General features: G+C 31.4%; 1 protein-coding gene across 2 annotated transcripts in view; it reads left to right on the top strand.

The window, feature by feature from the left end:
- CBP (sarcoplasmic calcium-binding protein) overlaps nucleotides 1–15,172 on the top strand; it is a 72,813-nt gene that overhangs the window by 25,453 nt on the left and 32,188 nt on the right. Inside the window, exon 2 of one of the 2 annotated variants that reach the window (XM_088231172.1) lies at nucleotides 1,139–1,231. The exons of the other annotated variant lie outside the window; for it this stretch is intronic. Within the exon in view, the coding sequence (XP_088087298.1) occupies nucleotides 1,139–1,231 (93 nt within the window). The remainder of the gene's footprint in view (nucleotides 1–1,138; nucleotides 1,232–15,172) is intronic. 2 annotated transcript variants of the gene reach the window in all.

Genomic DNA, 15,172 nt, shown 5'->3' with positions numbered 1-15,172 from the left:
CCACTCTCTTATTTTGCTCTTGTTACAATGTGAGTTAAATTTAAGTTCTTTTGGTAATAAATTAAAAATTCTAGGTACTAAATATTTGAGAGTTCTATTTCCATATTTATTACATACTTTTGGTACTACCAAGCCATCATTAGACGTGAAGCGTGTATTATGGTTATGTTTGAGAGGAAACTTGAATGTATTACTATTAAATTGTTCCAAAATGATGCAAAGCCACAGTAGTCCTCGAACAGGCAAAGTTTTGATTGTTTTGTACAGGAGATCATTATTATCATGTCCTTTTTAACTTATTTCACAATTTTTTTCTGTATATTCTGTATATTATTTAGTATGTTAGCATGTATTTCATTTTTATTTTTTGTAAATGCCTTTTGGGCGTCAATGAACAAAATAAATAAATAAATAAATATACATTGATATTTAAAATTTACAAGACTCACGTTAAAGACATCGATGTTGTTAGCATATTGGTTCGCGAGTACATGCATCCGTATTACTGGTGAATTTGCGCTGTAATTGGTCGATGATGGACCGCAGTAGAACAGAGTATTACATCGGGTAACTCGACCAGGCACTCGCACATTTGTGATCACATAAATGATCATTTAAGTGTGTGTTATTCATGTATTCAATCGGTATACTTAATTTATAATTGATAAAACGCAAACATTTATGCTGAACTCTTTCGATGTACTTAACCTGTAATACGGTGACCATATAACTGAGTTATACTCGAGTTGACTACGCACTAGGGCAAGATACAATGTTTAATATACAGTATCTAGTGTTTATACAATATACAGTGTTTTCTGACAACTGTCATTCTAATCAAGCTATATTTTAAGGACTCTTGTGTCTGGAGAGAAACTTACACAGTTATGTACACAGGTTACATAGTTATTAAGTAATTTGAAGTTAAATAATTTCGAATGTACACGAGAATAAAAAAATGCAGTAATATTACTCGTATTTATGAAAATTTAAATATTTCACATTCAAATTTCATTCACAATAAATATTATTTATATTCTTGAATTTATTCACCATTGAAAAAATCTGTATATCACAGAAAAACCGTTAAAAGTTAATTTTTAAGACATTTGAAATATTTGATTTTTTTGTTCGACAGGGTGTTCGTAGCAGGGGGGTAAATCTTTACTCTATGTTCTTTAGAAGCCATTCTGGATCGCCCTGTAGCTTCGTGGGGCCTATTTATGGAATGGTAAATACTTGAAAATAAAGAAAAAATTCGAAAGAAAAAATCAGAACATAGGAACTACACATTTAAAACAATTATATATGTCAACAATATTTTGAGTTGGTCCAAATTTTTGTAGACAAGGACTGGATTCAACTCCCTGGGGAGCTGTTTATATTAACATTTTACAACAGAGATGAAGAACATTTAAGAGAAGGTAATATAGTCTAGAATGTTACACAGTGTGTAAAGTGGCCACTTAAACCAGCCATTGACAGGTCATAAGCCCTGTAGATGCCTAGACTTCTATTTTAGCCCTCCGTGGTGTAGTGGTCAAGACGCTTGACTCACGCACGGAAGGTTCCGGGTTCGATTCCCGGTGAGAACACAAAAATTAAAAATGTGATTTTTCTCAAGCCTGGGTGCTCTGTGATGTAATTCACCACTGCAATTAGGCCTCCTGGCCTGTTGTGGTGCAAAAAAAAATGTAAATGTAAAATGTAAAAAAATTACCTTCTCTTAAATGTTCTTCATCTCTGTTGTAAAATGTTAATTATATATGTTTTAAGAAGATTTCTCAGTAACGAGAAAATGCATTTGTGATAAAATACTCTAAGAGTAAAATCCATATGTCAAACAAAAAATTGTATACACAAGTATTACCTATTGATTTTACTAATTCGAAGTTTTTCGTAGTCATTTTTGTTTTATTTTTGTTTTGATTAATGAATTTTTGTAGGTAGATTGGAATATTAGAGTGTAGAGCTGTACAAACTTTGTTATTTATTTATTTATTAACATAAGTCCCATGATGCCAAAAGTCTTCTATGTTCTTTGCTAATTTTTGCCATCTTGACGCCAACACAGAACTCATAGATCGTCTAGAGCGTTTGCAGAATCAAGCATCCGCTTTATTTTCAATCTCAAAAAGTATGACCATGTATCACCCCTTCGCTCATAACTCAAGTGGCTTCATTTTTATCAGCGCATAAACTTTCAATCTCTCTCAAAACTTCTTTATAATATTCTTCACAACCCTTGCGCTCCAAAATATCTTCACGATAATTTCATTTACCTGTCTGATCATGGTCTTTTGCTTCGCTCTTCTCAGGAAAGAGCACTTTCCATTCCTCGAGATACCACATCATTTTTCAGCTATTCCTTTTCTCTTGAAGGTGCTAGACTTTGGAATGAGCTACCTCTTCATATAAAAAATGTTCTTTCTCTAGCCAACTTCAAGAAACGCCCGAAACATTACTATATATCCTCAGAATCCCGAATTTCCTGTATTTTATTGTTTTTTAAAATATAGATTTTCATCCCTTTTTTCCCTTGGTTCCTCTTTCACTCTCCTTCAAAACTTATTATCTGATTCCACATTCCTCATCCTTTAATATGTAGATGTAGATGGTATTTATTTAAATATTAATAAATACGCCCAATGGGCATTTTTGAGGACATATTTATACATAGAATTTTTTTATAAAGGAAAGTAGATATATATATATATATATATATATATATATATAGTAGACTTGGTGGGAGTGAGGTGTTTATAATGAGGAAATTCACTGTCTTTTTTAAAAAAAAAAACATTTGTTTATAGAGTATTAAACTATACCATTTTTGAAAAAAAAAATATACATCGTATTATCAGCGCTATGATTTTTTAAAATTTTGTGTTTCTGAAATAACTCTGCGTGCGCCGTCAGCGGTTGTTCTATGATAGTTCTTCTTTATTTATATGTCAAGCATTGTATTAAAAAAATTAACTAACATGCCAGATACGAATGATTTTTTGTTTGCCAATATAAATCACTTCTTAGACGTTACTACACAGTTATATCCTCACTTTTTCTGACAACTGTCAATCAAGCTATATTTTAAGGACTATAGTAGCAAATTTCGTAGACTTCACAGATCCAAAATAGATATTATTTTTTGATCGAGTACTGTACTCTCTATTTATAGCGTGCTTTATGTTACTGTGCATTGAGTCGAGAGTTGTATTTAGAATGATCATCGCCAATAAAGACATCAATAGATTCATTGCTCTTCTTTCCAAATAAAAGGTAGTGAGTCTTTTTTGCATTCAAGCTCAATTTATTTCTTTTAAATTTATTTCAACAGAGAGGGAAAACATTTTTGAGAAAGGAATATGGCAGTCTAGGCATTTACAGGGCTTATGACCTGCCATTGGCTGGTTTAAGTGGCCACTTTACACACTGTGTAACATTCCCAACCCTGTAAACGCCTAGACTTCCATATTCCCTTCTCAAAAATGTTTTTTTAAAATTATTTTTTTAAATATTTTTTTTTTGTTTTTTTACAATAAACATAAGTGATACAGAGTATTAAAAAAATAAAGCATAATAACAAAGCAATGAAATACATATTAATAGTAAACAAAAAAATCCCACAAAGGCATGTCCTGTTCGTGGGTATACAAGAAAATGTTATTGAATTTTTGCTCCCATAATAAATAATGGACAGTTATAATATTTTTGTGTAACTTATGTTATGTTTCTTATGAAAGAAAAAATAAAATATTCTGTAAAAGATAACATGGTATTTTTTTGTACTAATTAAAAAAGGAAATAAAAAATATTTTTAAAAAACACAAAAATATTCCTTATTATTAAAGCGCTACAAAATAAATCATAAACAAAAAGAGTTCATATCTTTAGTTTGAATCCAGGATAGTGCATGCTTTTTAAAAGAAGTAAAATTTTGAAAGTTTGGAATCGATGAAATATCAATAAAAAAATAATTTTAAATTTTGGGCCTGTAAAATATGCAAGTCTCTGTGCGAGCCTCGTTTTACAATGTGGTATTTCCCTCTCTGTTGAAATAAATTTAAATATGAATAACTCCCTAGGGAGGAAATCCAGCCAGCCTGCAAGCATTTGGACATACTCAAACATTGTTATTTTTTTTAGTTAACCGATGGCTCTCTGCGTGAAATTATTCCAAAGTATTCCGTACCCGCAGTCCTTGCACAACGCACCTTTTCGTCACTATGCGTCTACGTTCTCTTGGTCACGCTGGCGCTGGTCTCTCCTCTCTTACTTTCTCATTAACACACGTGCGTTCGTCGTTCGTCTGCGCCGTCTAGACTTTCGCGTCCACACATGCACACACTGCATGCATGTTCATTCACACGATCGCGAAGAAAGTAGAAACATTATTATTATTAAGCAATACACCGGTAATATGTAGATATTATCGTTGTTATGTAATAGAATGATACCTCAGTATCCCAGATACCTAAGTTTATTCTAAATTTGAAATGGCGTAATCTGCCGGTCTGAAAGTAATTATATTTTAGTAACATAAAACTATAAGCATATTTTTAACAGAAATACCCTTAAAAAATATTGTTTATGTCTAATTCGTGTCTTTTTATTTTTTTATTATTGCGCGGTTAAAAAAAACATTTGTTTTAAAATGGCAAAATCGTATGATTTCCTCTTTTGCGTGCGTTTTACCCGACTACAGCCTTAAGAAATTTAATTTATGGACGACTGCGTATACAGGGTGTTCTTTAAACCCTGTCACATCCGAAACCAGGATGATCAGTATGAGCAAGAAGACATATTAGCACATTAAAATAAATTTTTAGAACGAATAAAATTTACAAAAATAAAATATTAAAAAAAACAAATGGTTGCGTACTTCTGCAAGGGAGGAGAGGGGAGGGGGGAGTCTGATACACCATCAACCACATGGACACGTTCCCCACACTTCTCCCCTGCAGAAGTAAGCAACTATTTGTTTTTTTAAATATTTTATTTTTAAAAAAATTCTGCGTTCTAAATATTTTTTTGAATATGCTAATATGTCTTCTTGGCCATACTGATCATCGTGGTTTCGGATGTGACAGGGTTTAAAGAACACCCTGTATATCATAAAGGTACGCATTATAGAGCAACGGACCTAAGTGTGACCCTCGAGGGTTATATATTTGCTTAGAGCATTTTTGTATGAAATTTTGAGGGTATTTTCATCGGAAAATACATGTTTAAAAATGGTAAAAAATATTTTTTCATGAAGCAAATTCTCTTTTACTTTGTGGACAACTTATTGAAGATAACTCTTGTCAACTTCCCATTACGATCGGAGCCCAGGAGCTCAATCACAGATGGCTATCGACATGCTAAAAAACGTGCTAAGTATTTGAGCGATCACCACGAACAATCATGAACACGCTGAAGTTAAAGCGGTCGCGTTGCAAAACGCCATAGATAAGTTCCTGTGCGAGATTCAACCAATCCTCTTGAACTGACCGAAGTTGAATTTCGTTTTGCAACGCGACCGCTTTAACTTCAGCGTGTTCATGATTGTTCGTGGTGATCGCTCAAATACTTAGCACGTTTTTTAGCATGTCGATAGCCATCTGTGATTGAGCTCCAGGGCCAGGTAGACAGCCAGTGGACACGTGCGGGTTCCACCGTTTCACGTGGCCCTTTGCACGTACGTAATTCATTGAACTGGCAACTTTGCTATCAACAACACAGTCTGTCTAACTGCCTAAATTAGGTCTGTGTAGGTGTGTAGGTAGGAGGTATGCGGTAAACATGTGTATGTGAACCTTGTACTAACTAGAATAGTGAGCATGGCGACCTAACTGCCTTGACGAAAATCATCAACATATTTTTGTTTACAGTTTTTGTTGTAAAATCAGTAAACAAACCGTTCTTAAGATTACACGATTATATTATAACTTAAAATTAAATCACACACTTATTTTTTTCCTTACAAATAGGGCATTTGCAAACGATTGTCAATGAGGAAGTTCAGTGGTTTATTTATTTATTAATATACTGTTAAACTAAGCTAAAAAAATATTTTTTTAATTTTATGTATCGTATTATCAGCGCCATGATTTTTTAAAGTTTTGTGTTTCTGAAATTACTCCACGTGTGACGCCACAAGTTCTCTTTTACTTATTTTCATTCAGTTCTGCCGATTGTTCCGTTGACGGTAAGTAAACCGGAAATCTTTCACAACTCTCTTATTATTGGTTGATTTATATGAACTAGTGACGTCGTTCAAAGTAGTTCGTTTATATTTTTTCTCACTAAGCATTTAAAAATTACACATGATCCGAACTGGGGGACCAAACGACCCCAGCGCCTACTTGTATATGACATCAGGAGAATAAAACGTTGGAAGTGTTTATGACCGTGCATTAATTTATTCATGTTTTCGCGTACACATATTTTACTCATTTGTGTATTTTATTCATTTACCTTAGTTTGCCGAATGCTTATGTACATACAGTGAAATTGACAAACTCGGTCTATGGGGGATTCGAATCCCCCCTTCGGTCCGGCTAGGTTAAAATATTTTTTAATTTAATCCTCTAATTTTTACTACGCGTAAGAAAACATTTTTAGTGTCAAATTTCCCGTAGAGCAGAAGATCCTTATTGTTCGGCTTATAAGGGCATTTTCAAACCATTGCCAGTTGTCCGATTTTGAAAAAAAAAATGTATTCACTCATGTTTTGAGTTTATCCAAATGTTCGTAGACGCGGGTAGGATTTCCCCCGATTTTATTTTCACCTCTTTGAGAGTTTTATTAAGATTAACGCATTACAATAGAGATGGAGATCATTTAAGAAAATGAAATATAAAAGTCTAGGCATTTACAAGGCTTGCAATCAGTCATTGGGTGGTGTAAAATTCACCATTCTGCCATATTTGAATCTCACCCGCATTAATAAAGGTTTCAGTTCTTTAACTTCACTAAAATTAACAGATGGAAAATATGTAAATAAAAAAACATTTAAGATTAACACTCTTTGTTTTTTTTTTTTCACAATTACATTTGGATTGTAAATTCTCAATTTCAACAGCGTGTTTTTAGCCAAATTTTAATTGCGTTGAATGGCCTATACGAAATACAAAAATTTGGTTAGTTGAAATATTCACAACTAAAATATTTTAAATAAAAATGTAAATCGATAAAAAAAGGGGTTTGAACTAAAAAAACTGTTAAAAGTATGACTTTAACTTACGAATTTAAGTTTATTCTTTAGTAAAATTCCTGTTGCAAAAAATCATTAACAAATTTTACGTAAATACTTTTTTTATATGAATACCAATGTACCTAAGATTAGCCTAAATTTCAAGAGGCGTAATCTGCCGGTCGAAAAGTAATTATATTTTAGTTATAAATTTTAAGTATATTTTTTTTATCAAAAATACCTTAAAAAGTCATTGTTTTTGTTTGGCCGTTTTGAAAAAACTTCATTATAAATTTTGGTTTTATTACTTTTTTTTAAAGAGGAATACGTGAGTTCTTATTATTTACTGAAATATTCAACTTTTCAGACCATTTCCTACAAGTTGTAAATAAGTTGTGCTGGAAAATGGAAATCGAATTGTTGTAGAGTGGGATTCGAACCTGGGACCTTTGGTCTGTAAGTCCACAATACTACCACGGGACTACAACCCGGTTGAAAATAGACAATCGTATTATTTTCGTACTTAATTGCGTTCAATATAATACTGCAATACTCATCAAAATTTTAGGTAGCCACATAACTCTTTCATTTGAGTAAGTAATTATAGACATTTTATATTAATTAGGTAACCAATATTATTATTCATTAAAATCTTGCGGTAGGTATGTAAAACTATAGACATGTATGTTTTTTGAAATTTGTTTATTTATTTATTTGGAAGTTCAACAAGAATACATACATTTTTAAAGTAAGCATTACTAACGTTCTTTATATATATTCTCAATTATAGAACTCCACCATCTTTCATAAATTATATAAAATAAGCGTGTAAAATCAATTGTAATGATAAAGATTAAGTTTAGTGAAAGATAAGAATAAAGATTGAGTTAAAGAAATAAAACTGAGTTAAAAAAACATAAAAAACTATTTATTTTTATTAAGAAAAGAAAAGAGTAAATAAAAACATATAAGACGTAATAAAATAGACTAAAATTAATTTACAAACACAAAAATAAGGATTAGGCATTTGATTTAAGACATATAGTAATATTTTTTTATAATCATTTGCTCTATCATGATAAATGTCAATGTTAACTTTTTTAAATATTTTGTTATAGAGTCTTAACTTGCATATTGCAATTCTATTTCTCATAAAATATAATTGGGCTGTGGTCCCGTGGCTAGTGTCGCGGACTCAAGGATCAGAGGTCCGGGGTTCGAACCCAAATCCCAACACAACCCCAACTTGATTCCAATTTTATGATAATGAGGTTACAACTCGTTAAAAATGCCCCCATAAAAACGTAAATATTCTTATTTTGAATGGGAAAATAAATAAATAAAACTTTTATTTGTTGGTTGGTTGTGAATCACTCGATTATTTGAGTAAATAATTGATTCAATTGTGCCTATCGTTTCGATCAGGAATTAATAAACTTAAACATAATGAGACCAATAACCTTCTATTCTGACGAATGTGGAGATCTCGAGTACTCTATAAATAGCTTTTAAAAATGTAGATAAAAATCGTTTGATATCATTATTAATATTGTTTACGGAATTACTTGCTGATCGTACTTCCGTTTAACACTACTAACGTTTAACGGTACTAAATTAACTGGAATACTAGAAGGTGTCGCCGACTTTTAAATGCTAACATAATTGGCCCTTTGTAAGGACAACGCAATTTTTGTTGCTCGGAGCGATCGAAATAAAATAGAAAAGAATCTATCAATCGAAGTGATAATTTAATTATATACCTGTCTAATACCAACTAAAATAAGAAAACCATATTTTTTGTCGGCATCTCTACAGATGGATATAGACTCGGATGATTATACCCACCGCTCACGCCTGGAAGGTACATAAAATAATAAAATGACTAATCAGTAAAATAGGTCATGGCATCCTAATCGAACCTGAACAACTTTTGAACCTTTCGACTTGATAGTTTTATATTACTGTCTTATTAGAGTCAAATCCCGGAGCAGTAAGAAGGCCGCGGTGTACGCAAATGAAAGCAAACACAGGAACAAATCATACAAAAAATGGACCCTTTGAATACGTGTCCCCATTTATGGTGTTCAACGGGACCTCCGTTGAAAACAATATTTAGAAAGTTGAAAGGATTTTTTTTCTTTTTTATTTGTTAAAAGATTAAGTTAAAAAAATATTTATTTTTATGTATTGTATTAAAGGCGCTATGATTTTTTAAAGTTTCGCAATAAGTTTTAGCCGGTGAGTTTTGCTGATTGGGAAATTGGCTTCCCGTATAACGAAAATCTATCACAACACTATCATTGGTTGGTTTTCAAGAACTCGTGACGTCATTCAAGGTAGTCAATTTTTATGAATTTTTCCGTACATTTTCGAGGAACTTCGCCGTACGATTTGATTAAATGCCTTAATTTTTGCGGCGCGGAAGAAAAAATTTTATATTTCCAATTTCCCGTGGCACTGAACTTCCTCATTGTAATATTGATATACCCGTATTTTCGTCATCATGTAATAATATATCATCATGTAGTAATATGAAAAAGTACATTATTTTTCTTAAATTAAAAATTAAATTTATATCTTCACATAATCACTTGAGGTATTATATTACGAAAATGGCGCTAAATAAGTTATCCATAACTATTATTATTATTATTATATCATCATCATTCCCTTTCCGCACCTAATGGTGCATAAGGCATTGCATTGGTACAACAATTGTAGCGTATCTTGATAATTTTTGTTACATGAAGGTAAGATGATCAGGCCTACGCTTCAGGTACCAGTCCAGGGACTACCTTTATTTTAACGGTATGTAAAGTATTCGGTTCACCGCATATAATTAATTTACCTCTCCGGTTTTGGGTCGATGGATCCGTCTTCAGGACAAAATAATAACCGACTCATTAAAGATTACAATTATTCAGTCAAATGATTCATAATAGCAGTGATTGTAAGGATCTTGGTTTGCGGTTACTCTGGCTTTGTTTACTAAGTTATTTTTAGACTAGCTAAGAGCGCATGCTATACGTGTAGGTATATCATATTTGTCAAGTCTGGAACTGCATCATTGCAATCAATGCATATTGCATTTGAAGTACACGATGGACGATGGCATACTTAATCATGTTCAGTTGCACTTCGTACGTGCATGCACATGAAAACATTGTGACAAGTGACAAACTCTTATGGAATTAGATTAGAAACATGCTTTTTTATTCATTTAAAATTATATTTGTTTACAAATTCACGAACGTACTGTGGATTTTTAGGGTATGCATGCGTTAAGCCGTACTAATTCACAAGAAAAAATATGTACAATAATGACTCGAAGTAAATATTAATTACACGTGATTACCCACTGTCCGAGTGTAAAATATCTGGGTTCTAGATCTAGACATGGAATTATGAATAGTCCAGAAGGAGCGTAGAATCACATTTAAATACATCGAACTCCGCCCAATAACGAGGAACTTCAGCCCTACGGGAAATTGGATACAAAAAATGTTTTCTTACGCGGGGTAAAAATTAGAGCATTAAATTGTACGGCAAAGTTTCTTGAAAATGTACAGAAAAAATAATAAAAAATATTTTGATAAAAACGCACTACTTTAAATGACGTCACTGGTTCATGTGGATCAACCTATGATCTGAGAGCTATGGAAGATTTCCGGTCTGCTTGTCGCTTCTGGACCAATAGGAAGAACTGAATGAGAATAAGCGGGAATGAACCTCTGACGTCACACGCGGAGTTATTTCAGAAATACAAAACTTTAAAAAATCGTAGCGCCGATAATACGATATGTAAAAATTAAAAAAAAATAATTTTGACTTAGTTTAACAGTCTATTAACAAATAAAAAAATTGAAAAAACTTCCTTATTCCTTCTCTATTCCCTACTTTCGCTGCCCGCATTTTTGAGGTCGTAGCGTAATGTTGCTTGATTAAAAAAATCATAACACAAATGTTAGGTAAAAAAAAACAATCTGTTAATTTCTCTAAAATTGTATTGTGTACGCGGAAACATTCATTGACACAACAGAGTAGATAAGTAAAGAGTCATTTAATAAGAGTTATTGAATTAATGAACTTGAAACTCAAAATATAAAACAAAATTCATTTGCTAATTACACATGAAATGTGATTGCATCCTGTTTCTTTAAGATCCTAGCAGTATTTCTACACTTTAAAAGGACACAACACGGCATAGTTGAATTCAAATCAGGAGTTATTCAAATTTGTTTAGGACATTGTCACGGATCTTGACGGCACAACTATCAAGGCCAAACACTTCGCGTTTTTCTAGTGACGTATTTAAACAAAATATTTTTTTAAATTGACATGAAAACATTTATCCATAATATCAATATTGATTTTGAAAATATAATTATTTATCCTAAATCCATTTCATATATTTTTATCAGTATTCGTAGTATGTGATATTTCCCTATTCAACTTACTTAAGAAATAAATAAAAAGTTATATTTATAATTGTTTTTTGTGTGGCATCATCATTATCTTTCCGCAATTAATGGTGCATAGGGCACTGCATTGGTATAATAATCGCAGTGTATCTTGATCATTTTTGTTACATTAAGGTAAGATGATCAGTCTTACGCTTCAGGTACCAGTCCAGGGATTATGAAATATGCTAGTGTAAAAACACCTTTTTAAATAAATATTTCATGTCAACCATATCGGGAATCGAACTCAAGACCTCTCGCATGGTAGGCAAACGCGATGACCACTGCACCACGAAGCCGACTAAGTGAGTGAGGCGTGTAGCACTGATTAAAAGCACCGTATTTTTTTGTGTAATTTATATGTTATACTGAAAATATTTACTAATTAAAAATAAAATAAACACATTATTGTAAGACGTCACTCCCCATTTTGTAGGTACGCAATAATTGTTTTTTTCTATTAAATATTATTTTTATTTTTTATTTAAATTGAAAACACATTATACATAATTTTATATAATATTCCCAAGGTGTTTTTTAAAAAAAACTAATTTAGAGACATGAAGATAACAATATTTATTCACAGACGTTTTTATATTTTAAACTACCTATAACATTGTTTAGAAAGCAGACTAAAAATTATGATACATTACAAATTAAAAGGGTATTAAAATGTTTTAAAAAATTACAAAATAAACATAATACAAGGTATGAAAATGAATTCGAAATGATATATACTTAATACAATATATATAAAAGAAAACTTTAAAAATATAAAAAGCTTTAAAATTTTTTATATATTTTTTTTTTTCTTATTTTTTCTTGAGTAGTCATGAGCAGGTCAACCCGCTGGTGCCCGCTTATCGTTGAATTTTGGGACACGTTGTATACAAGCTGAACGAGTATGAAAGTTATAATTGTAAATATATGTATTACATTTACATAAAATTGTATTTAGTTGTAATATTACAGCAATATTTTGAGTTTGTCCAAATTTTTGTAGACAAGGACTGGATTCAACTCCCTGGGGAGCTATTTATAATTACATATTACAACAGAGATGAAGAACATTTAAGAGAAGGTAATATAGAAGTCTAGGCATCTACAGGGCTTATGACCTGTCAAAATATTGTTGATAAATTACCTGGTCCATGAAGAAGTATAGAAATTGAAAAAATAACTTTTTCAGGCGTTGCCTAGTATGTAGGTGAAATAATTCAATTAGATGAATCTCACCAGCATAAATAAAGGTTTCAGCTCTTTAACTTCACAAACATCAACAGATGGAAGAATTGAAGGAATATAGATGTTCAAATATAGGCAGAATGGTAAATATTACACAGTGTGTAAAATGGCCACTTAAACCAGCCATTGACAGGTCATAAGCCCTGTAGATGCCTAGACTTCTATATTACCTTCTCTTAAATGTTCTTCATCTCTGTTGTAATATGGTAATATTACAGACCTATTTTTTTCTGAATAAACAAAAAAAATAATAAAATAAACTTAAACCAGCTGATAACAGGTCATAAGCCCTGTAAATGCCTAGACTCCCATATTCACTTCTCTAAAATGTTTTCCTTCTGCTGCAACAAATTTAAAAAATAAGAGATATGAATTATTAAGACTTATCAATATGAAAGTCGAGACAACGTCCTGCCTACTAAATTAAGGAACACGAAACATGGCGTTATTTTATGCTGAACATATCCCATTTCATTAGCAAACAGATTGCATAATTCAAGGTGTACCCTATTACATATGTTTACAACGAAAAAGTCACCTTTACAAGTCCTCAAGATTCCAGATACGTTCTTCGTTCTTCCAACCTTGAATCAATTCAGTTTTCAATTTGTAAAAAGGGTCATAAATATGATAAACATTATTTTGTTATGCATCTGACAAAACTTTTCCTCTTTTGATCAAGTTTCCATAATTTAAACACCCCTTTTAAATATATTTGCAATGCCATCCTGTTTGTTTCGAAGCCAATAATGCACTACGCGACGCACGCGATTTTTTCCAGACAGAAATTAGAGGTTCATGATTTTTTTGATCAAGAATATATACAGGGTGACTGGAACTGAACCCGCCATATCAAATTTGCATATAGAGGAGGTCATTTGCTAATTATTGGACCTTACTTTCCTTGCCAAAAGTTTTATAGTTTGGGAGATATGTCAATTTTTATATTGTATTGAGATTTTTCCAAAATGTGACCTTCAAGCATTCAGAAATTTAAGTTTTTTTATTTATTTTAGTATTTTTAAAATTATTTCTTGGTAGTCATAAACATTTGTTTAATATTTCATTTAAATTATTTATTGACAATTCTTGATGGAATTCCATTGTAATGACTTATATTTACAAATAAGTTATAATTTTAAAAATACTTGGTACACTTCCACTTATTTATTTTGACCAATTAACGCTTTCACCCTCTAATGGGCATCTTCAGACTGGTGGTTAAATATAAGTTCTTACATCATTTGTTTAAAATATTAAAATAAAATCACTTTGTTTTTATGTACCACTTATATTTTTATAATTGGGTAGAGTGGGCGTGGCTATGGAAGTAGAGAAAAGAGGGGGGTTTTGTGTGGAATTAGGGAGAGGGAACATGTTTTAAATAGGACTATTACCAAGATTTATTTGATTATTAATGATATATATATTTTTATTTACAGCCTTTCTAATCTCCAATATTTAAAAAAAATCAAGTGCGTATCTTTTTTTGTGAAACTAGTTGGTTGTCATATTATAAAAATATAAGTGGTTTTATGTAAAAACAAAGTCATTTTATTTAAATAATTAATAATAATGTTCCACAAAGTAAGTGCTTCAAACATAAAAAATATAATTGTGATTAAAATACGACGAAGCTTCATTCAAACTAGGATTAAAAAATAAATATTACGCTTTAAAAAAAATATATTTAAAAAAAAGCTGTACGATCAAATTTAACTTGAAATATAAAAAAAAAACTAGTGTTTTAATAATTTATTCTATTCTAAGTTAGTTTTCTAGTTCGTTAACTTTTTTTTTTTAAAGCGTATTTTCTTATTTTTTAACACGAGTTAGAGGGAAGTTCTAACGTTTGTGACTACCAACAAATAATAAAAAAATAATGAAAAAAAAATAATGTTCTGAATGCTTGAAGGCCAAATTTTGGAAAAATCTCAATAAAGTATAAAAATTGACATATCTCCCAAACTATAAAACTTTAGCTAAGGAAAGTAAGGTCTAATAATTAGCAAATGACCTTCTCTACATGCGAATTTGCTATGGCGGGTTCAGTTCCAGTCACCCTGTATACGGCAAAGGGCTCAGGCTCGAGGCTATAGAATTTAACCCTTTTTCTGAACTTTCCCAAGGGCATTTCTGGGCGCTTGAAAATTGTAAACAATCTATTTTTAGCCTTTCCAACCTCGAAAATTGTCTTAACGACTTTTTGGTTGTTCCTGTTTTCAGGATATATTTTACAATTTATTTATACTTAGAAAATAAATATACATATTTTCAAATAAGGAACAGC

This window comes from Micrasema longulum, unplaced genomic scaffold, assembly GCF_059751315.1.
Source record: "Micrasema longulum isolate JH-2025_06_02 unplaced genomic scaffold, ASM5975131v1 h1tg000858l, whole genome shotgun sequence".
In the NCBI taxonomy this organism is placed as follows: Eukaryota; Metazoa; Arthropoda; class Insecta; order Trichoptera; family Brachycentridae; genus Micrasema; species Micrasema longulum.
The sequence above is the reverse complement of the archived record's forward strand: the minus strand, read 5'-3'. Positions and strand labels throughout refer to the sequence as shown.